The sequence below is a fragment of the Aristolochia californica genome, unplaced genomic scaffold (genome assembly GCF_029961685.1).
Source record: "Aristolochia californica isolate CCGP_79_NKW_82.1479 unplaced genomic scaffold, dmAriCali1.0.hap1 SCAF_15, whole genome shotgun sequence".
Lineage (NCBI taxonomy): Eukaryota > Viridiplantae > Streptophyta > Magnoliopsida > Piperales > Aristolochiaceae > Aristolochia > Aristolochia californica.
The window spans coordinates 20,396,967-20,419,881 of record NW_027181826.1 but is presented as its reverse complement, the minus strand read 5'-3'; the positions used below and the strand labels follow the sequence as shown (position 1 = coordinate 20,419,881).

Genomic DNA, 22,915 nt, shown 5'->3' with positions numbered 1-22,915 from the left:
TAAGCCACAACTTACCAGAAAATTTTACACGAATTGCAAACCGCATCAATACATACAAGTGATATTATTTTGCAACCCCAGGAAAACCGAATAATTTTACAGCAGAATAAAGAGCAAACTTGACAGAGAAAAACCAAAAAGAAAAAGAAAAAATATAATCACAACTAGCTACAAGGTATATGTTACTACCTTTTTATCTTTTCTCTGTATAGAAGCGGTTCTATGTTTCGATCTTCAGGAGAGAATTGAGGGAAGTACTGTTGAACCTCTGTGCAAGGCCCCTGATCACGAGAACAATAACATCTCGCATATGCCTCGTTTGGACCATCAAATCCACTTCATTCTCACTATCCACTACAATCTTCAACCTATGCTGGTCATTTCGAAATAGTTCCACCTGTTGAAATGGTGAAATATTTGATCATTCAGTAGGATAGAACCTCCTCAAGACTATGGATAAAATAACTAATATGTACAGAGTAAGCTTACATGGAATGGAGTAGTGTAAGATCCACGAATTTCAGTAGCTGGAAAAGAAGTCTTCGAACCAGGTTTGACAACCTTAACTCTTTTCCTATTGACTTCAAGAATTCTTCTTTCCAAACTGCCTGATCCTGGAGCCTATAGAGATACAAGGAGAGTGCATTGTCAAAGGTGTTCATTTCATTAAGTCCTTCTCTTTTTTGGAGATAATAAAAAGAGATATAGCTAGCCAGGAAGCAGGCAGAACCTTTTTCAGTGAGCGATCACGGTCACACAATGTCTGCATACAGAAGAATACACATATGTTAAACGTAGAAAGTATAATGGTACATCATCAATCAGTCACTGATGAAGAGTTAACAGAGAGAAGTACATCCACAAATTTGATTCAGTGAATTAATTAGAGCTACCATGCCATAATCTTCTTTATCGTTGCAGACCATGGTGTTCCAACCTGGACTCAGCAACCAACTCAAACAGCAGGAAAACTGAGTCAGACCAACCAAGAAGTTGGGTCACCATCTGGACTCAGGAAGACCTGGAGGCAAGTCGGAGGGGGAGGATACTCAGCCGAACCACCACTTCCTGCATCTAAGTCAACCCTTCACCTGGTCAGAACACCGTGATGCAGAAAGCTTTCAATGTGGTTCTGCGTCTTGCCAGATTCATGAATTGCACGGGTCAAAATAGAACTCCAAGGCTGGCAGGGATCTGACCCAGCAGGACCCCCATCTCACACAAGAATTGGTCTAATTCAATCAAATTCGGTCCAACTCAGATCTGACTTAGGCCTTTCCAGTTTGACCACATGCCATTTGGGCTGGAAGAAGGCACACTTGACTCTGTGGATACAAACTGTCTCGGCCAAGCCAAGTCAGATTTTAGGAGTCCTACTACATGGAGCCCTGCAGTTATCGCCTACGGCTTTTTTCCACTCTTGGGTGGCAACAAATGTGTAACCTCACCATTGTGAATAATTAGAAACCTTCTATCTGTGAAGAATCCACTGATGAGAGTGTTTGTTTGTGCTTAACTAAACTATGTTTCATCGAAATTCAACTCCTTGCTCAAGATGGAAAAAGAATCATCATGAAGCATTTTTTGTCACTAGGCATTTTGGGTTTGACAAGGACCATGGCATTTGCATGTTTATTAACTACAACACATGATAATATAGACGACATCTTCATCTGACATCAAGAGAGGAAGATCTCAATAAGTTCAGTAGATATCACCTCAAACTTCACAGCTCCAAGCTCCAATTTTTGTTTCACTTCTTTATGAACATCAGGTTCTGAAAATATAGGAAAAGAAAGTAAGATCAAAACTGGAATCTGGAGGACAGAGAGAGAGAAATAGAAACAAAGAGAGAGAGAGAGAGAGAGAGAGAGAGTGTGAAAGAGAAAGAGAACTAAAATCTAGCTATACCAACTGCAATGGGCTCCGTCGATGCAGAGACAGGTTGTCCCTCAACACCATCTTCTCTAACTGGAGTGTAGATAGCCACCAGCCTATACCCCACATCATCAACATTAGCTTCGTACATCCGCCCTATCTCACCTGTAGCAACAGGACACTTTCTTTAGTGAAATGCTGAAGTTCGGATAGAGAACCTTTACAATCAAGGAGCCAGAAAAATGGCATGACTTGCAAGATCACCACTGACAGATTTTGTGCTCTAGTGCCAACCTGGTATTGAGATAAGATCGGGACTTCCAACCATTGACCTCAGCCACTGAATCCGGCTTTTACCTTCTTTTCCACCACTGTAAGTTCCACGAACAGCATATAAGTTTGTGTGAAAACCTCTGCCTTCAATTTCCAGTTTATCAATCTTTGGAATTCCTGAAAGCAGCAATTGCCATGATCAGAATGTAATAATTCATGCACAAGCAGAATAGAGTAGACAATCAATTGATTCAGTTAGACCTGGTAAAATAGGAGAGGTTACAGCTGACGCAGGTTCACTTGACCGGCCAAAAACATCTGTGACAATGCATTCACACCTCAAGCATCGACCAATATCCTCCAGCCGCATCCTGTACAAGCAGGAATGCTGTGACGGCAATGGCTCAAAGGATTGATTCTCTGAGTCTACTGAGGATATGAACCTGCAGATTTAAAATTTACATCAGCCATATGGAATGATGACAAGAAGTAATTCAATCAAGAATAAATGAGACAAGAAAGATACATAAAGGAGAAGTAAAGCCCTGTACCATTGGTATTGAACATTTTTCTTATAGTTTTGCCATACATGTTGCTGAGTTATACTATTTGGGATGACTTCCACAGCTGTGAGTATATCGCCTTCAATTGCCTTTCCGGTTAAAGTAAGCATCTGAATTTTCGGAAGCTCTACAGATAAAATATAAAAGCATATGATTAGAGGCCAGCAATACCTTTCTGCTCATCCAAACAATATCCTGTACTTGCAAAATAGAAAACTTTATTTGGGCTCCGTAGTTTACAGATCAAGCCAGCCATATTGGCAACTAGTATCAGAGAAAATCTGTTTCAATTCAAAGAGTAACTTAAAAAAGAAGGCAATTGATGGATTCATGGCTCATAATCCACAATATTTGAGTTTACCTGGAAGGACGATATCAGTAGGTTCAGACAATCTGAGTTCTCCCACAATTGAATCCGAGCGAATGGGTGTATAACTACAGGAAATATTTTAACATGGTTCATTAGGAGACATGCAATACGTGTATGTGGCACAACAAGTGACTGAAATCAATTGTCAAATAAAAAATAAAAAAACACCAGAAAATCAAAGTGCAGGCCATTCAAGAGATAACGAGAAGAAAAATACTAAGAAGCTAACTATGCCATCCTTGCAGTACATAGATGAAGTTGCCTGGAGAAATAACGATAGGTCTACCTTTACTTTGGTACCACAACTAATATTCCATAGCACATGACTGAAGCATCACTAAACAACTTGAGAGAGATATGATAGGATAGAAGAGTTACCCAAATAATAAGCGGCAATTGTAGTCAGAATCTGTAACTTCATAGGTAGTTGAGTTAGCTCCATTTATGAGGTTTATTGTTCCTTCATTAGTTTCTCTATACCAGCTAAATAGGCTAGATCCCTCGTATCCACCATAATATTGCCCTTCTCCACAATATATACCAGTAGACAACTCCTTCACATGAACATTGGAAACTACTGGAAGAGCTGTTTTTTTATTACAATTCACAGTAATGTCAGTAATCAAAAAGAATACTAGTACAATAGAGCACCTGTGAAAACAAATTTGGCGTACCTGCAGCAACTGGGTTATAGCTAATTGTAACCAGTGGGTCCCCACAAACCCCATCAGCACGCATCGGCACCCAATACAGCACTATATAAGATCCCACATCTTCCAGTGATGGTGTGTATGTTCTGTCTCAATAACCCAACATACAGCAAAATGGGCAGTTTCAGAAGAATTACCATCACTGACAAGATTGAATATCATAACCAACCAGGAGATGTTAAACTTACGGTGCTTTCCCAAGAACGACTGAATCTTCACAAGCATCCAATATGTTCCTTAATTCAGATCCCTGCAGCTTCCTATTGGTCCTGGACCAGATAAACGTTCCAGGACCTTCCTGCCCACCATAATAAGATTTCTGAGGAACCACTTCCGTATCTTCACAGCAGTCTGGAATAAGAAGTTCAAGACCTACAGGATTTGCTGTTGAAAGAAATTGAATGAGAGATATGAAATGGAAGCGTACATGCAAAACCAACAGTTCCTTAGTCGTTTGCCTAACAGATAGCCAAAGAGAAATAGAGTTCAGTCATAGACAAGTTTATAAACCCAAGCTACAAGTGGCAACTTATCCTAAACACAAGCAAGCAATATAGACAAAAAATGTAGCAAACACAATAACTTATTTTAAACAGATAATTAACAATAATAATAACTTAACACATAGTTCTAGAACCCAAAAAAAATGCCATTTACCAGGAGCAATGACATCTGAAACAATGCTCTTCACTTTTCCTCTTAATCCATCCCTCCGCGTGGGTGTGTAGACAAACTCAATACGCCTACCCACATCTTCTAAAGTTAAATCAAGAAACTCTGCAAATAGAAATATCCCATTACGATTTTAGTCTAAAAGGCTAAAATTGACTCATGAGATAGGGCAGAAGAGGTACTTGACGATTATCTACTCACCATCACCACTTATTTTGTCCTTCAACCCCTTCCCTTTCACCCGATACCACTCATAGGTACAATTGCCTCTCTCGCTGAAAGTTATAGAAGATTAACTTCAAATTCGGACACAATTAGGGAACAAAAAATTAAAATAAAGATATCTAATATAAAGATTAGTGCAGAGTCTTACCCTCCACTATATGTAGCAATAAATCCTAGACGCTGTCCTTCCATCATTGACCCATGCAATTCAAGAGACTGACATGTAGGAGATCCTGCAGATGCACAACAAAGAAAACTTCCTAGTTACTAACAATTTTGAATTTTGTTCAAAGAAAATTATCCTCTGAGCCTGAAAACACTTCTTCAGAGGCAGAAGACCATATGAATCCCCAGCATGCTCCACTGTATAACCTGCTATGCAATAGTAATTGAGGAGATTGATACTGATACATGCCATACAGCAGCCTACACATCAGGCACTTGGTAGCTGATAAGAATTTGGTGAACCATTGTCCAAAGAATTACTTGCAAACAAAATTTTATGAAAATCACAAGAATCTCCAAACATACCAGGTATAATAGGTCCCACTTTCTCAGAGATAACAGTAGGGCCACAAGCCCAATCGCTTCTAACAGGTTCACATGAAACAGATATCAGACAGCCAATATCCTCCTTCAATGGGGTATATGAGGAAGCTGATGCACTTGTAATTTCTCTCTCTGTTCCATCTGGATTGGTCTGTAATCATGAAACTTATTTTATCTACCAAATAAAAACTCAATTAAAAGGACTGACGCTCATTAATCCAGTAAATCTATGATTATTAACAACCACATGTATTTTAATATTCCACAAATATTAACCATTTTAAGCTAACCGGTACCACTCATATCTGATAAGCACAAATCCCCATACCACAAACCAACGGAAAACTGAATCTCCTTCCTCTCCTCCCCAATATTTTTTGTCAACATTCAACACAGAAGCTTCAATTTCCTCCCCTACAATCTGCAGGGAAAGCAACCTCGGGCTTCCTGCAAGGCAGTTCCATAAGTAACAGAAGTATTAGAGCAAATCACCAGAACTGGAATCTCACCCAATTTCTAATTAATTAATGATGTTCTAAAACTACCAGAAACACTGAAACTGACACATTAAACATTACAATCAAAACCTGTCAGAAATTTTTTTTTTTTAAATGTATACATGATTTTACTCTTAATAACCACTTGGAACTGTCATTTATAATTCCTTTTTACTGCATGGTTTTACTACTGCAAAAATAATCTTGCAAAAGCACAATACTACTGCATGTTGAAAGGTTTAAAGATCAAGCAGTATTTTCTTAATGCATAAGGAAATGTAATCACCAGGACGAACACGCTCCTGTCCCAAGCAAGTTCTCGGTTCACCAACAGCTCCATCATCTCGTACAGGAGTGCATTTAAATGAAACAAACTTGCCTATGGCCTCTTTGGTAATGCGGTATTGAAGAAGACCAGATGCCTCAGGTATTTGAACGCCTATCTCATTTTCACCCTGCACAACACCAAATCATAAGAATATTGCAAGCACGCTGCACAATGTGCCAATACCAGATCAGACAAGTTACTGGTGCTAATCCGGTGAGGCACATGAGCTTAAACCAATGTATACTTGAAAATATATCAGACGGTTAAAGTATATTATCACAAGTGTCACCAGTCTTCTCCCAATTATGTTGGGTTCAGCTACATAGAACCTGTTACTCTATCCTGATCCATCATATGCCAGATCCATTATTAGATGTTTACATCCACGTCATGTTTGTACTTCGTACTGAATTACATTTTTTACCACATTGGTGACTGCTAATGCCTTCCAGCAATTCTGATAAATGGAGAAAAAAAAAACACTAGTCTTTTACTTGATAAGCACCACTTTACTCTTATACAATCAAACAATTTTCTCATATTTTTATGACTGAGAAGATTAGTGAAAAACCCATACTTTTTATTACATGAAATTTTTTTTGGTAATCAGCATTACTTTTGAAAAATTTTGCATGGATGTCTTCAACTATGTTGAACTAGTGACAATCACTTCCACAACGAACTTCCAGTATAAGTTGCAGAAGGCACATTAAAGAAAATGTGGCCGATCAAAGCCATTGCTATTTTAATTTGCAATGACTAGTACAATTAAGAGACATTTACATTCAAAGATGTAATTAGAAAATTTGCCTCAGGAAACCCTAGTGACAAGACAGTTGTTTCCGAATTCTGTGCTGCAGAAGCACAGATAAAGTGATTCTTTCAGCAAAATAAATACCTCATGAAGATACCAATTGTAGAGACTTTTTCCTTCATGGCCCCCTATATACCCATATGATGCTGTCAACATTTCACCCTCTGAGTAATCACCAGTGACAGATAAGAAATTTAGGCTCGGGGGTAAAGCTGCCAATAGATAAAGAGATAATCATTATACAGGAAAGCAGCAGGTGTTGGTTGCTCAATGCTAAAATTTCTGTAAAAAGGTAACAACACTATTTTGACCTATGACCTGTACAGGTTGCAAGCAAAATAAAAACTTATTTGAGGTTGCAGCTCCAATTGGGTCATGTAATAATAACAGATAATGTCAACTGTAAATTAAAAAAATCAAGTAAAATAATTTTTTAAAAACAGAAGAAGATTTTGCTATCATCCACAACTAAAACAAAAAAAAATTAAAAAGAACATTTTTCTATCCTCCGAGAACAATTTTAAGTGTTATCTGTCAGTGGAACTATAGTCAACGTACGAAAAACTTACCAGTTATTTTATCGCAATTAAAAAAGCTAAATAAAATAACTAAAGCAAGAAATTTTGTCTTGTTGGATATGCAAATGATCGATGCTTACTTCACCCCCCCAACTCTCTTGAAACTCGAAATTATTCCTGCCCTCCTGAAGCCGACTTCTGATCACTGCATGATATCCCTTGATAATTCAAGCATCAATAGGCATGTCAGTCCGTTTTGCTTTGAACTTTTGTGGTTTGAAGAAGAAGGGTTATACTGATCTAATTGGCTCATGGTGGAATCAGATCTCAGTGGCAGGCATCCCCTGCCACCATTTTGCTCTGAAATTGAAGAGCTTGAAAAATCAAATCAACCATTGGCCGGTTCGTAGCTCTTTGAAAAAATAAACTGACCTCTCTCAAATTCAGCAGTTTGACTTGCTTGAGGAATCCTGCAACCTTGCTCGGTTTGAGAATGAATCTCAAACATTCCTAAAGCTTCAATTAGAAACTATTGTTCTGCAGGAAACAATCTTCAATTTGCTCGGTTTAGATGGTTGACTAAGAGAGATGCCAACTCCAAATACCTTCATTCTGTGCCATCTGCTCATTTTAGAAGCAATTCTATCATGTCTCTTAAGATTATTGGCTCTCTATCTTCTGATCAAACAGCAATATCTAACTCTCTCTCTCTCTGCCTTCTTTGCAAAGCCTTACAAGAACCTTCCTCAGAGATCCGTCCTTGCTACCCCGCAGTTCATGTCTCTTTCTCCTTTGATGTCGCCTCTCTTGAGTTGCCATTCTCTCCCTAGAGAACATTGCTGCTGCGGTAAGTTCCTTCCCATCCAAAAAAGCCCCAAGGCCAGATGGATTCATCACCGAATTCTACAAATTTGGAAGGAAATTTCTTATAAATGATACTCTAGCAATGTTCAATTACTTCTTCCAAAATGGCATCATCGATAAGTCTGTAGGAGCCTCCTTTAGTGCACCCATCCCAAAATAGGAAGGAGCCAAGAACCCTAGTGGATTTCACGCCATCAGCCTTATCTTGAGTCTTACAAGCTAATTGCCTATCCACTAGACTAGGTTGTTAAAGTCCTAGGCAAGAGTACTTCCCAGGAGGTCACCCATCCTAGAATTACTCTAGCCCAGGCTCGCTTAACTACGAAGTTCTGAGTCAGATACCTAGCCAATACAACCCGAAAAGACTAGCCGTTTAAGGTGCGGAAAGCCAAGTACCTAACTCAGACCACAAACTCTAACAAGAGTGGACGGAACCACTCTGACACCCACCCCGCCCATTCTGGAGCCGCTTCTCACGGGATACGAACGCGGGCCGTGGCGTGCCTAGCTCTGATACCATGTCAAAGTCCTAGGCAAGAGTACTTCCCAGGAGGTCACCCATCCTAGAATTACTCTAGCCCAGGCTCGCTTAACTACGAAGTTCTGAGTCAGATACCTAGCCAATACAACCCGAAAAGACTAGCCGTTTAAGGTGCGGAAAGCCAAGTACCTAACTCAGACCACAAACTCTAACAAGAGTGGACGGAACCACTCTGACATAGGTAAAGTCCTTCCAAATGTCATTAGCAATAAATAGTGTACCTTCCTAAAAGGCAAGCAAATCCTTGATGTGGCCTTCTCAGCTTATGAACTTCTCCATTCCTTCAAAAAAAGTAACCAATCTAGGGTCATTCAAAAGTTGGACATGGAAAAGGCTTTCGACAAAGTTAATTGGCCTTTCCTTGTCCTATTTTGAAAAGGCTTTGGGTATAGGTGGAAAATGTAGATAAAAAGTTGCCTATCTTCACATTCATTCTTCTTGCTCTTCAACATTGTTGGAGAAGCTCTATCAACTCTCTTTGCCTTTGCTAAGCAAAAAAATTGGACTCCTTCCTCATCACTAAGTATTTGATGGGTGGTACCCCTGTGATTCATGACAAAATTTGCTTGATCAGTGGGGACACTGATCAACTAACCAGTATCGAAGCCCTTCTTTAAATCTATGAATTGATCCCCTGCCAGAGGATAAATTGGTCAAAGCCTATGCTCATGGGCACTAACATTAATGGTCACCTCTTATTTGGCAAATTTGGTACTGAAATGGTACCCTCCCCTATCACCTTGGTCTTCACTTGTTCTTGGGCACGCCTAGGAAGGCCCTTTGGACCCCATCTTTAACTATTTTGAGGATTCGCTCGCAAATTAGTATGATAATCACCTATCAGTGTCCAGGAGAGCCACCCTAGCAGGTCTCCCTAATTACTACCTCTCCTTCATTAGTTGCCATGCATCAATAGCTAACCACATTGAAGCCATTGAAAGACAATTCCTTTGGAGGGGTACCGCAAATGAGTTCAAGCACCACCTTGTCAGTTGACATGAAGTTTGAAAACCTTACTTCTAAGTAGTCTTTGTATTCGAAAAATCAGGTTAGTGAGCTCTACTCTTCGCTCGAGTGGCTTTGGAAGATGTGATGAGTAGGTAACAATTCCACATTGAAAAATGAGAAAAAAAAATTAATGGGTTACAAGGTTGAGCAATAAACCTCTTGAGTGGCTAGTCATTTGTGATGGAACCGATGCCCAAAAAACTCAACAGAATAGCAAGTGGAAAAATATAATTGAGGTGAAGCATCGTTATAGTGACTCCTAGTGGCTTCGATCTACCAAACCACCAAGTCGAGCTTCTAGCTTATGGAAAACCATTTGTAAGTTGCGGCCTTTGGTTGGGTGTGATTACTCTATCCATGTGAGGAGTGGATAACACGCAACCTTTTGGCATGAAACATTGCTTCAAGATGATTGTGTGGCCAATGTCACATCTCTACAAAGAGGCAGCAAACCCAAAATGTGATTGTTGGAGACTCGCACTCGAAACAGTCTTAACATTTGTGCATGGGACCTTAATCTTAGAAGAGCCCTCACATATGATGAAATCACTAAGGCCATGAATCTTCTCATCCTTCTAGAAGAAAGATATATAAGGGGTTGGGGTCTTGATACCATGGTATGGAAATCGAGATCCCTATAGCTGTTACTTGGTTGCCTGCCAATTTTCATTCTTGTGTTGGGTCAATCTTGACTCCACTCCCTTGGGGAATACTCCTTGGAAAATCCCAGCCCCTCAAAAGTGGCCAACTTTCTTAGGTGTGCCCTCAAATCAAGATTCTTGCAGCTAATCATCTCTCCAAGAGGGAGAGAACTTTGGATGACCCCTCATGAAAGTTGTGAGAACCAACCGAAATCTATGAATTACCTTCTCCATTGCCCAGTCACTCAGCAAATTTGGGGGTCATGCACCCTTAAATTTGGGATTCAGACTTGTCACCCCCCTTCATTTATCCTCCTCTCTCAATCTATCCCCTAGAGCAAAACCAGTAAGAACTTGTGCACCTCACCATTCAGCAATCTCCAGAAACATTTGGAATGAGCACAAAAAAAAAAAAGAATTTTTGAGGTAAGCAATCTTCCCATGGAAAAATCATTAAAAAGACTATAAGTTACATTTTGTTTTGGGCAAACAAATTAAAGGACACTGACCATCTGCCTAACTCAATTAAAAGGAGAAATTGGCAATCAATCAACCATTCGACCCCGCATTGCATTGTGCAGCTGATTGCACGGTAGCCTCTTGAAAATTGGTTGAAATTCAACTTTGACAGCAGCTCTAGGGGGAATCCTAGACTTGGGGGAGTGATTCGGGACTCACTAGGGACAGTTCTTGTTTATTCTGCACCTTTTGGGTAATGTCAATCCACAGTTGAAAGCTCTGAGCTCTCCTCAGGGCCTTCAGGTATATGTCAAGTAGTTCTTGACCCTACTGGTTGTTAAGGATTAATCCCTTGCAATCATTTCGTGGAATCATTTCGCGGACATCAGAAAATAAGCCCACGCTTAGGCGATTTCTGGAGTACTTCGACAAGATCAAGGATAGTTGTAGATCCACGCCCATTCATTGGCAGCATGTTCTGAGGGAGGTGAATGGGGTGGCAGATAACTTAGCTGAGAAGGGGGTCCACCGTCAGCATCTCACTTTCAGCCTGAGCCTCCCCCTTTGGTTTTTCTTTTCTCCTTGTATTTTGGTTTGCTTATTCTTTTGTTTTCTCTCCCATTTTCTTTTTTGGCTTAGCCCGCTGAGCACTTTCTTTGATGCTCTCCTCCGATTGTACTTTATTGCCCCTCCGTTGGCCTCTTTTAATGAATTCTCTCTTCTCATTACCCACAAAAGAAACGAAATTTTGAAAACAGAAAAGATAGTTTTACTACCCCCTACAAGAATAATACAATATTTTTTCCTTAATAAGAACTTCATCGATGTACACCAAAGATCCATCAGTTAATTCATCCACTACAAATATGATCCATGCTCACCTGCAGTTTCATTCCAAAGCTACAACATGTAAATCTCAACAAATAAAATTGAAAGACAAGAATTTAGGACAGAGCTCATCTTTCCACAAAGAAACGATTGACAATCATAACTAAAAGCCACTGCAAATGACAATAGGATAATGTACTAACACAATTAGCGAATCCATTACGTGCGCAATAGCATTTGTAGGTAAAAATTTGTTTTCTTGATCATTGTGTTCATACATGGGTGTCATCAATGAAGTCTAAACCCAAGGATTCTATACTCACTTTCAACTGTTTTCTCCGAAATAGCAAATGCTGGCTCGCCAGATTCACCATCTAGAGCCATAGGAGTAAACTTTGCAACTATGTAATAGTCAACCGCACTTAATGGAATACGGAATGCCTGCACAAAAGCCAATGTTTCTTTTTAATGGAAGATCAGAGGCCGATAACAAGCTTCATGAAGAAACCCACAAAAGCAACAAAGAGTACTTTTGGAAAAAGAGATTATAAGTTGAGGATGAGACAATCCTGAGAATTCTCCTGATAAATAACTGAAGTATGGAAGATCCTCACCTTTGCTATTTTGGATGCAGTTAAAACTTCAAGACCATTTTCACCTTCCAGATTTGAGAATCTAGTTTTAAACCATTGGATTCTACTAGAACCTTCGGTTCCTCCAGTGACATTAGCACTTACATTCACTTTGCCCCCTTCCCTCAAGTCTCCAACTATCTTCAAATTAGTCACTTTAGGTGGAGCTGAAGACAAACCAAAAAACCGAGACAAGAGTAAACCAAAATATATTGTTAATTAAACCACTCCACATAATCCAAACATTAGAACATGGACATTAAATATTTGCAGGGAGTGAGTTGACTGATGTCTAATGTTTATCTAACAAAAACAGCAATCTTGGACTAAGGTTTCCATCAAATGCAGAAGAAATAACAGATTTAAAGATATTATCAGTTACAAGAAAGTTTCAGTCACCTGCAGGAATGAAAAAACAATATTCTCAAGATAAATAGTTATCACTGAAAAACAGAATTGTGAGTATCATGTAATTAGTACCTCGCTTCACGACATCAGTAACAGATGAGATGGATTCTCCTTCCTGCCCTGAAATAAGTCAAAACCTCAGGCTACAATCACAACTTCTACCTTTGGCACAAAAAGAGAAAAGTGTCTTCACCGTAAACTGAACAAGGATCTTAGTACCTTCAAAATTGATAGGTATATAAACAAAGGCCAGTCGTCTGCCTACATCCTCTTTAGTCAGAGCATACTCAGCAGTACCAGTCGACACCAACGCAAACTCACTGCTACCCTCCCCAAAAAAAAAAAAAGAATCAATGAAATTACAGCAGCAAAGAGTCAAGTCAAAGACTCCACTCTTCAGTGTTAAACAGTATGTGTTTCTCATGAAATATTATATATCAGATAACTAGTCTTCTATTTCCTATAGAAGTGACAACAAACTGAGGCACAAATAATATTGTGAAAAGTGAATGAAAGAAAGAAACTTCTTACTGCTTCATTTTTTCTCTTTTTGCAATTGGATACAGACATTATGTTTCAAAATTCTGATAAAAAAAAAATTTAAGTAATTTTGATAGGTCAAGAGCATAATTTGGCACTGGACACACACTATAAAAAATTGGTTAGAAAAAGCAGAGGAAAGTTAAGGGTGTCAGAAGAATAGTTTTCATTTCTTTCAATCTTATTATTCCTCTACTGAGATTACCAATTCACTGATACACAGTTGTGCTCCTAAGATATCTTTTAATTTCCATCACCATCTCATTATGTTAGTGGAAAGTACTAAAAAAAATTATCTGGTTAATGTTGAAGAATGGCCTCTTAACTTGACTAGTCATTTTGAGTTGGATTTGGACCAAATTTGTCCAATATGTGTCCCATTTAATTTGTACCTCATTTCTGTTGTCAAGTGTCAGGTCAGTTGGCCATTTGCATCAGCCTAGAAGGGGAGAGTTAGTGGGAATAGTCTCATATAGATTACATTCTAGAAAAATCATATAGTTATTATTTGGAAAATTACATCCTAATTTGGCTGATTGGCTGGTCATTTGGGGATGAACCTGAACACAATTTTTTGTTTTTTTTTAATAAGTGAATGTTTAAGTTTATTGTAAAAGGATGAGAATCATACAGAGTTGGACCTGGACCAAACTTTTAACAAGTTATTTAGGATGCTTTCACGTGTTCTAAATTATTTACTTCCTTCCAATGGGTTTAAATTTCTTCTAATACAATAAAACATACAAAGGATCAGCTAGTCATGAAACTCCTACTGCAACTAACCACAGAAAAGACTAGAAATGTGTATCAAGTATATAGGATGTGGTTCGCATACACATGTAACTAATTATATTAACACCATACTGACTCACACCCAGACCCTTTGACTGGAACAGTGATGATTCATCCACCTGTATTATTCGAACCGTATCAGAGAATCCATGGGTCACCAAATCCCCAGAAAAAAATACATATACATCCAGTTAGTTTGGAGTCAAAGAGTCCAGTAGTCCTAAAATAGGAGGACATAACTACTCTACCATAATATTCTTAAAAGCATTCAATGCAACATTGATAAATGTTGGTGTTACACAAGCATTCATCAAGTACCATCCAATAATGCATCATATAGAAGCACAAAATAAAGTTATGGACACAACCCAGTTGCAGCCCATATCTGTGTATCAAGTAAAAAACTATTTTAGAAGATTCTACCATATAAATAAGATGAAACCTGAAAATCAAGACACAATACAAGCAGAGAGAGTCACCTTTCCAATCCTATGCATAATAAAATTTGTCTGACACAAGTCAAGTACTCAATATGCAAGACTAAACTATTGGGAAATGAAGAAATAAAAAAGAGAGTAGCATTGTTCTAGAGTGACAGTGAAAAGCACTCAATGTAAGCTTGAAAAGAAGCAAGAAAACACACCCAGACTCCTTGTTCTCACGTAACCATTCAAACTTGCTAGGGCCTTCCCTCCCTCCAAAGTAGTCACCAACACCTTTGATGGTATGCCCTTCAATTATATCACCTAAGATCTGTACACTACTGACAGATGGAGGAGCTGGGAATAAAATACCAATATTAGGGCACTATTAGCCATTAAAATGTTCATAGCAAACTACAGTCCTTCAGTGGTAACCCTATCAGATACCGTGCATAACAATTAGAAACATCAACGTATTACAGATATCAATGAAGTACAACCTGCTTTTACAAAATCCGTCATTGCATACTGTGGTTCTCCTTTAGCACCCTCCTCTGTTACTGGGGTGTACATGAAGACCAAACTTGAATCAACATCATCTAAAGTCAACTGGTACTCTTTCTCCTCAGCCCCAACTATAACCACAGGACTACTATTCCATCTTCGCCTCAACCAGCTGGAGATATTTTGAAACTATATTATATAGTTATCTTCTTGAATAAGCAACAAGAGGCTGATCAAATATGTAAAAATTTCAAATGATACAGAATGTCCTAGGAAATTAAATTGATGAGTACATGAAAGCAAACGCACCTGGCAACACCTTTTCCTGGGGTCCCACCACACCATGCAACCTCAGCAGAGCCCTTGATAACATTTCCTTCTACAAGTTCCCCAAGCACATTCAGGTTGATAACCTTTGGATATCCAGTTCCTGATCAAGAAAGCAAATTAAGTATGCCAAACAGCATGACTAGTGGCGACTCTCATACAATTCGCCAACAACTTATTTTACAAAAAAAGAAGCTTAGTCAGCAAATGATATATAAAACTGAAAGATTCAGTTTATTCATGTTTGACTAGCCTGTGTAGCCAAAGGGAAAGGCAACTTTCAACAGACTGGAAGCAGTGATCAAGATTAGAAGAATGTATATGACTGAACTTTTTCTTCCCAACTGTACAGATTCATTCTCTATTTGAAAAATCACCGAGTTTTTCAACAAAGTATCTCTTCTGTAAAGAAGCCTTATGGCCTCATTATGGATATTACCTGCGGAAACAGGTGAAGAAATGGCAAATATAGAGGGATACTCAGTCTCCGCCACTGTGGGAATGCATTCGACTTTCAAGAACTTTCCAATATCCCCATGCTTTGGCCAGTAAACCTAATTATCAACAAAAATCTTCAAAAAATCAACAAGAGCTATCATCATAAGTTAATTCCACTAAAGGTACAATTTACATGTTCACACCTCTCCAACTGCACCAGCAATAGGCACAAAATTTGTGGGAGTCATCTCTCCAATAAACCACTGGTATTTCAGAACCAATTCCGAATCACCATCAATTGTGTGTTCTTTGGTAAATATGAAATGGCAACGACAGATGTCTTCTTCAAATGGTTGATCAACAGATGCTTCCTTGAGCATATAGCTCGGTGGCAAATGATCCGTCCACCGTTCAATAAGAAAGCGGAAAGTTGAATCTGTCCAAACAGTAAATAAATGACAAACAGCTATACACAAACAAAATACAGGCATCCAGTCCTTTAATGCTAGACACTAGAGGCTATCAAATCCAAATGTAAAATTTCTGAACCTGTAGGATAACAGGACAATGAGAAAATTCAATTTGAAATGGAAGGTAGGGTAAAGCAGGTAATAAGAAAACTTATGAACTATTACAGAATATGCAACCCATTATTCCAGAAGACAGCATAAGCCTGAGGTAGCCCTAGTGAAAAGCAGAAGCAAAAAGACAAAGGAAGCTCAGAGAAAACTTAAGCTTCATAAAATTATTTGGAGAAATTGACTTATCAGAAGAGGTGCTTCTGATTGAAAATTCATGGTGAAGTAGGATGAATAAAGCCAAGCAACAATGCAGGAAACTTTCCTCTATCAGTGCAGTTTGTATATAACCAGTAATTATTTCCCTTGGAATGGCACCACAATCACTTAACCTATACTGTGACAACCAGATTACTACCTTCAGAAGATAGATGATCAGGAAAAAGGAACTAATAAAAATAGAAAGCATGTAGCACATTAGCCTGCGATAAGGTCCAAGAACAAAACAGTGGCAATTATATGGTTTCTACTCAACCATCAGTTGTTTGAGCATTTAGTAGTTCCAGAAGACCCAAGACCACTATATCCGCTGTTTAATTAAATAGTCAAACCAGTCTCACCTATAGCTAGCTCTGGATGGCAAAACTCCCAACCATCTCTGATGCATAAAGCTGTGTGAGCAGGGTAACGTTTAGCAATTTCTACCGCATCACGAGAAAGGTCTGCATGGGTAAAGAATATATGGAAAAAATTTAGTTCATATGCACCACAATGAACAGACTGTGTCAGAAACAAAAGCGACTAACAAACTCAATGAATTAATGAAACAATTACACAAGAGAACCTGACAAAACAGCTCATAGCAAAGAACAATACTCCTGCCTCCGTTGAATGAATTATGACATACCTCGGTCATTGAACTTTTTCAAAGTGGGTCCCGCAAGTAATATGGATGCTGCTTCTAAGTGAGGCATCTTCAGTATTGGATTCTCCTCCACTCGCAAATGCTGCACCAAATAATATTATCGTTAAGAAGTCAATCAATTTGAACAAAATCAAGTCAATTTACAACACTGAGGGATACAGGCATTACAGGACAGGGTAGAGCAATATACATGCAGACTGAAGCCATATCATTATCAGAAAAAGCATGTATATCAGCAGCAGTCAGCTCCATATTCTACTTTGGAAATGAAAACAGATACAACAATAACATGAAAAAGTAAAACCTTTTTGAAGATTTTAGGGCAGTGTCTACAACATAAAAAACCTGGTATGCATGACAAAAAATAAGTAATAAACAACTGAGAGAGAAATCAAAGCCAACCTCAAGAGCTGGTAAATGTGGGAAACCCTGCAGTGTTGATATTTTATTTTTACTGGCAGCTAGTACCTGCATAAACGCAAGAGAAACGATGAGTAAGCAATAGGTTGGGTAATGCTTGACACAAATTTGATACCAGCAAACCTGCAATCGAGGCTGACTCGACATGGAGAGGGATTTTAATTTGTTTTGAGCAACTGATAGAAACTGAAAATAAGAGAGGAAATTCTTAGACTATGAGACATGATTTTGACATCAGGCACTGACATTAAAAATAGCAGCATAACCATACCTCCAAATTGGGTAACTCAGGAAGGCTCATGAGTGAGGTGATTTGATTCCCAGCAAGATAGAGTTGCTGCATAGATAACACAACTCAATAAGTGTTCAATGTTCAACTTATGGATACACAAATCTACAAGCACACGGCCAAACCTTGGGTGATCTTTTAATGATTCCACAAACAAATTATGGACAAAACATGTATGTTGAATTTCACACATCAAACCAAGTTTACTTAATGACTGTAAAAGCTGTCAAACTTGGAGACGTCTAAAGCAAAGACTACAATAAACTAATGAAACAGCTCACCCCATGTATTTGTTAAAGAATAATGTCACATAGAGTAGTGAGTATAAAGATCTTAGGTTTATTAGTTGAAAAAAAAAGGTTTTCTAACTTGACTAACTATTTTGAGATGGGTATTAGACCCAACTTCACATGGAACCAAAGTAAGTGCTCATACGTGGACCTCCACCCAAACTGTCCACATGTAGAAGCTACTAAAGAGGGCCTACACAAGAGAAAGGGTGCTAAAGAATAGTCTCACAAGGATTAGTGATTATAAAGATCTTAGGTTAATTAGTTGAGAAAGTGGTTTTCTAACTTGGATAGCCATTTTGGGATGGGCCTCGGACCCAACTTAATAGTACCAACTAAATACCTCTCAAATCATCCACTTTTAGTTCCAAGTGCAAAGCTGAATTTCTGCCGCATAGCAAATGGGAGCATCTCAGTTGCCTCATCTATGCCATAGCCTTCTCAAATTTTTCAGCTTCTTCCTCTAGGTTTTATAATTTCCTGTTCTTGCTTTTCACCAAATCAAAACTCATGTCCTCCACCCATCTCATTATTTGCAACTGCAGCCACATTTTTTCTAAGAGGCCCATACAAAAGTTGGAGCCAAATGGACCTCCAATTATTGACTGAGGACACCAAAAAAGTTTCCACACAAAATGGGCATACTTTAGATCCTAAATAATTAGATTTCTTGTTTATCCTTTATTTGGGGGGAGGAGAGTTGCAAGACCATAATAATTCTGACTTCCAGAAGAATGGCATTGTGATTAAGTACCATAAAACACCTGAAAGATCAACCCAAATGATTGATGTTTTAGATGTATACGCATATTGGGTCATGCAAACATCTATATATATATATGAAGAATCGTAAGCATTATTCATGTATAGTAAGGTTCTTTTGAGGACATAAAGAAACAAGAGTGAGCACGAACCTGCAGAGCTTTGCAATTCTCAAGGGGCTCAAACCCTGGCCCTTTGAAGTCATTAAAGCTGAGGTCAAGAACCTGGTGACGAAATAGAAAGTTCATCAGCTTCAAAGAGGGGGGAAAAAACACTTGCTGACATATCAACATGCACAAATGCATCAGATGGCTTCAGAACCCCGTAAATAATAGTTTAATATTGGGAGATTATTTGAAACAAACACATATTTTACTGATCAACTGGACCAAGGTGGTGGGTTACTTTAAAAAATAAAATAAAAAGACCATCAATATTTTTGCTTTTAGGATGTCCTAGACTAACATTCTTTAGCTTTTTGTATGCCCAAGAGTAACTCCTGCTGCTCCACATAACGATCACCTGGATCATTCTGGTTGCAGCTTTACAAATTTCTAAGCCCACTTAGAAGAAATAACAGTATTACATGCAACATGTCACAGGAAACAAGTTAAGATAACAAACCTTAACCCGCTTCAAAATCTCAATTCCCTCCAAGGAAGACAACAGATTGTCCCTGAGATAAACGAACTGCAACAGAGGAGTTATATCAATCAAAACTCAAAAGTAGGCAGTAATTCTGCATAGTATCCAGTCATCAGTTTCTTTTCTTCTATTAAACCTTCCTGACAATATCAACAAGACAAAAAATGTGATACAAGGGCCTGCCCTTCAGATAAGCAGTGGTAAAGATGCACTACCAGATGTAAGAAAGGTGAGGCACTTTCAAGCATGACTGACTGCTGACATCACAAAAGGTTCCTGTGTCTAGCATGAAAGTCAATTCCTAAGGGGCAGGTACTCTTTTCACCCAATTGTTGGACATAATTTGATGAGTTCATTTCAATTAAGCATTTGGTTTGATGAATTCCTGGACCCAATTACCCAAAAAAGCCAGTCAAGCAAAAACAATATAAGGAATGTATATTCCCACCTTTGTAACAACTCCAGACAACTAAACTTGGAAAAATCAAAGTCATGAGATATATCAAGCTAGATGATATCAGTATAAGACTACTCACCTCTAAATTTTGCGACAAGTTCAATCCACTTGCTTTAAGACTGCGAACTCTGTGACCCCTAAGATCCAGCCTCTGAAGCCATCAAGAAGCAAGAAACTATGACCAAAGTATATAAGTTTAATAAAGAACAAGTATGGCATGAGCAATTTTCAAGAAAAGTACAATTAAGGTTCTCAAGTCTTACAACACATGGTTATCATGAAAGCAGATATGTATATGATTCTTTTTCTCTTCTGTATATGTCTCTTTTTCAGTTCTGAGAGCTGGTGGTTATATTGAGAAAGGAAGACAGAACAAATGACAAGCCCCCAAAAAGGTAAGAAATTATAAAACAGAGAAAAAAATAGAATCAAAGAGCAACTTAGAAAAGCAGATCAGCTGACACCAACAAGGTTTGACACAAGATCTCCCTTTAATAACACTCAAATGTTGCCATTGAACTTTGGCTCAAGCCAGTGAAAAAGATAAAAAAGGAAAAAGACAAAAATACCTGTGACAAAAAAGTAGACTGACCATTTCGTATTTGTGAATAAAATTAATATTAATGTTGTGACCGCTAAACTAGCTTTCAGTCACTACTAAAATCATATTCCTACTTGTCTAAGCCAACACATTAAACTGTTTGGGTTCCACGGTTTTAAAACACAAGAATAAGGAGTTCAGTTTGTATGGGTTTGAAGACTCCACTACATCAGAAACCCAAGTTTCTTCGGCTAAATATAGAAACTGAAACAATATTTCAAATTCCAACCCTAATCTGGGACAGCTATCAAATAATTGGAACACTTGGTAAGAAATTTAGTTATTGAAGTGCTTACAACATCATCCCCTGCTTTGACCTCCACCTGTGGGAGCATCATAAAACGAGACTCTCGACTGTCTGGAGTTGATGTCCTCCGTCTACCTGATAAGGAAGAACCCCGGTCCACTGATGAAGACAAAGAACTCAACTTCAAGCTACTCGTAACTGATGGAGAACGAGCTGATGGAGAGCGAACTGAAGGAGAAGAGACCTTCGAAATTGTCCTCTTGAGGCTGCTACTGCCACTACTATCCAAAGAAGAAGATGGGATCCTTCTATTAGTAGAAACTGATAGTGATGATTTAATGGAGGTCTTCTTCGCCGAATCCAGCTTACTGGTCTCAGATTTCAAAGATGTGGATGAACTTCTAGTACTGGATGAAGCAGGTGATGCTTTCTTCACTTCCGCAGAAGCCCCTGCAGTAGAGGCTTTTGGTATACTAGTGGGTAGTGATGCTCTTCTACTTTCTGTGAGAGCCTCATAACTGCGCCTAGAGCGTGTCACCTGTTTATCTGCTTGTGTGATACTGCCATTGGTCCCAGGTTTTGCAAGCGCTACTCTTTGCTGCTCCAGCACTCCCCCAGTGCTGTTTCTTCTTTTCAACGAAGAAGTTGCATTTGAGCTTGGAGATGATTTTGTGCCTGCTGATTTCATAGTACTAGTACTTGAACCAGAAACCGTTGAGGCTTCTACTCTTCTTTTGCTTGCAGCAACTGATACAGAAGAACTGGAGACTGAGGAAGCACCGATTTTCAATGTCTTTGAACTCTTTTTAACACTTTCTGCTGAATTCACTTGTTTTCCCGATTCCAAAATTTGCTGTTTCACTACCTCTTCAGAATTTAGAGGGTATTTCTCCATCCCTGGAGCACTTCAAAACTGCAACGAACATAAATACAAAAATAAAAGAACTGTTAAACTACAGTTCAACATGGAGTCTCAAGGAAAATTCCACATTACCTCAAAAGTTAAAGCCTAATCTTAAAACAATAAAAATAACATTTATATATTTATATAGGAGAAACATAGCATTCTCATTTCCCTATGTGAACAGAGGAATTTTGGGGACATTAAACAAAAGCGGACAATTGAACTGAGAGGCGAAATTAATGGGGCTCACTGAACTAAGACATAGCATAGAGACTGTAGGACTCGCCGCCTCTACCAGAAATTTCAGGATCACTGTAACTCAACAAAACAGACAGCTTGTTTTTGTTCCTCTGCTCCGGAAGTCAATGCTGGGATCGGAGATAGAACTTATCCATCCTTGTGAGGAGACTAAGTAATAGAAAACCACAAGCTTCATATAGTAACTCAAAACTGGTAAACCCACAGTCGTACGAGCTCTCCACCGGGCCGGAGTACGTAAAAAATGACAGGCTTTTTTTTTTTTGGTATCAGAAAGAAAGACGAACACCTCTAAAAAATGACTCCTAAAAGCAAGACACATTTCCTCCCTAAGTTAAGAAATTCACTATTTCCACCTGAGAATACAAGGCCAAAACCACTCAAACCCCTCAATTTACGCTTTAAACTGAAAGCAGATCATCAGATTTAGTTCACACCGTCGGACACCTCAAGATCTGAGACGAAATGCAGTAACTTGAAATACGTACGGAAGCATTTAACAACGATCTACACAGAAAATGCCAGCGACGAGTAACACACAGAAAAACAACCTTCCTGCACCACCAAAACAAGAAATAACTTCGATCTTACCAAGAAGGCACTAGATCGGCGTAACTAGAACTCCGACGCCCGCATTCGGGCCTGCATCTGCCGATACCTCCGTATTGCACGCGAAGAGGAGAGCAGGAGTGAGAGCAGACGATGCCGGCGCCAGTCGGTCCGGAAATCACCGGCAGCCTCAGCTGAAGAAAGAAGCCCGCTCAACTTTCGCTGTCCGGTCTTTTTCTTTCCTGAATT

At 38.8% G+C, this 22,915-nt stretch overlaps 1 protein-coding gene across 2 annotated transcripts; it reads right to left on the bottom strand.

Annotated features, from left to right (window-relative positions):
* LOC137952015 (187-kDa microtubule-associated protein AIR9-like) lies at positions 1–22,915 on the bottom strand. Of its 2 annotated transcripts, none has more exons than XM_068799058.1 (38): positions 22,709–22,915; positions 21,005–21,868; positions 20,187–20,258; positions 19,630–19,695; positions 19,158–19,229; positions 17,936–18,001; positions 17,788–17,850; positions 17,647–17,712; positions 17,227–17,326; positions 16,940–17,041; positions 16,005–16,237; positions 15,803–15,917; positions 15,346–15,466; positions 15,033–15,208; positions 14,754–14,889; positions 12,998–13,101; positions 12,851–12,898; positions 12,353–12,537; positions 12,062–12,179; positions 6,964–7,091; positions 6,024–6,192; positions 5,569–5,687; positions 5,223–5,391; positions 4,840–4,924; positions 4,668–4,741; positions 4,452–4,571; positions 3,983–4,178; positions 3,759–3,880; positions 3,463–3,670; positions 3,076–3,149; positions 2,703–2,841; positions 2,413–2,594; positions 2,173–2,328; positions 1,912–2,043; positions 1,719–1,777; positions 731–763; positions 490–621; positions 1–397 (listed from the first exon to the last, which is right to left on the bottom strand). In XM_068799058.1, the coding sequence occupies exons 2-38, from the start codon at positions 21,848–21,850 to the stop codon at positions 221–223; spliced, it is 5,163 nt and encodes a 1,720-aa protein (XP_068655159.1). In that variant the 5' UTR covers positions 21,851–21,868; positions 22,709–22,915; the 3' UTR covers positions 1–220. The 2 variants fall into 2 exon arrangements, with proteins under 2 accessions (XP_068655159.1, XP_068655160.1); XM_068799059.1 differs by having other exon boundaries at positions 12,998–13,098.

What these genes read in the sequence shown, in the direction of transcription:
- LOC137952015 (XM_068799058.1), bottom strand. Translation starts at nt 21,850, where the DNA reads ATGGAGAAATACCCTCTAAATTCTGAAGAGGTAGTGAAACAGCAAATT. An exon ending in CCAGGAAAAGGTGTTGCCAG is followed by an intron (nt 15,209 to 15,345) that starts GTGCGTTTGCTT and finishes AAATATCTCCAG; the next exon opens with CTGGTTGAGGCGAAGATGGA. An exon ending in AATTGCCGCTTATTATTTGG is followed by an intron (nt 3,150 to 3,462) that starts GTAACTCTTCTA and finishes TATTTCCTGTAG; the next exon opens with TTATACACCCATTCGCTCGG.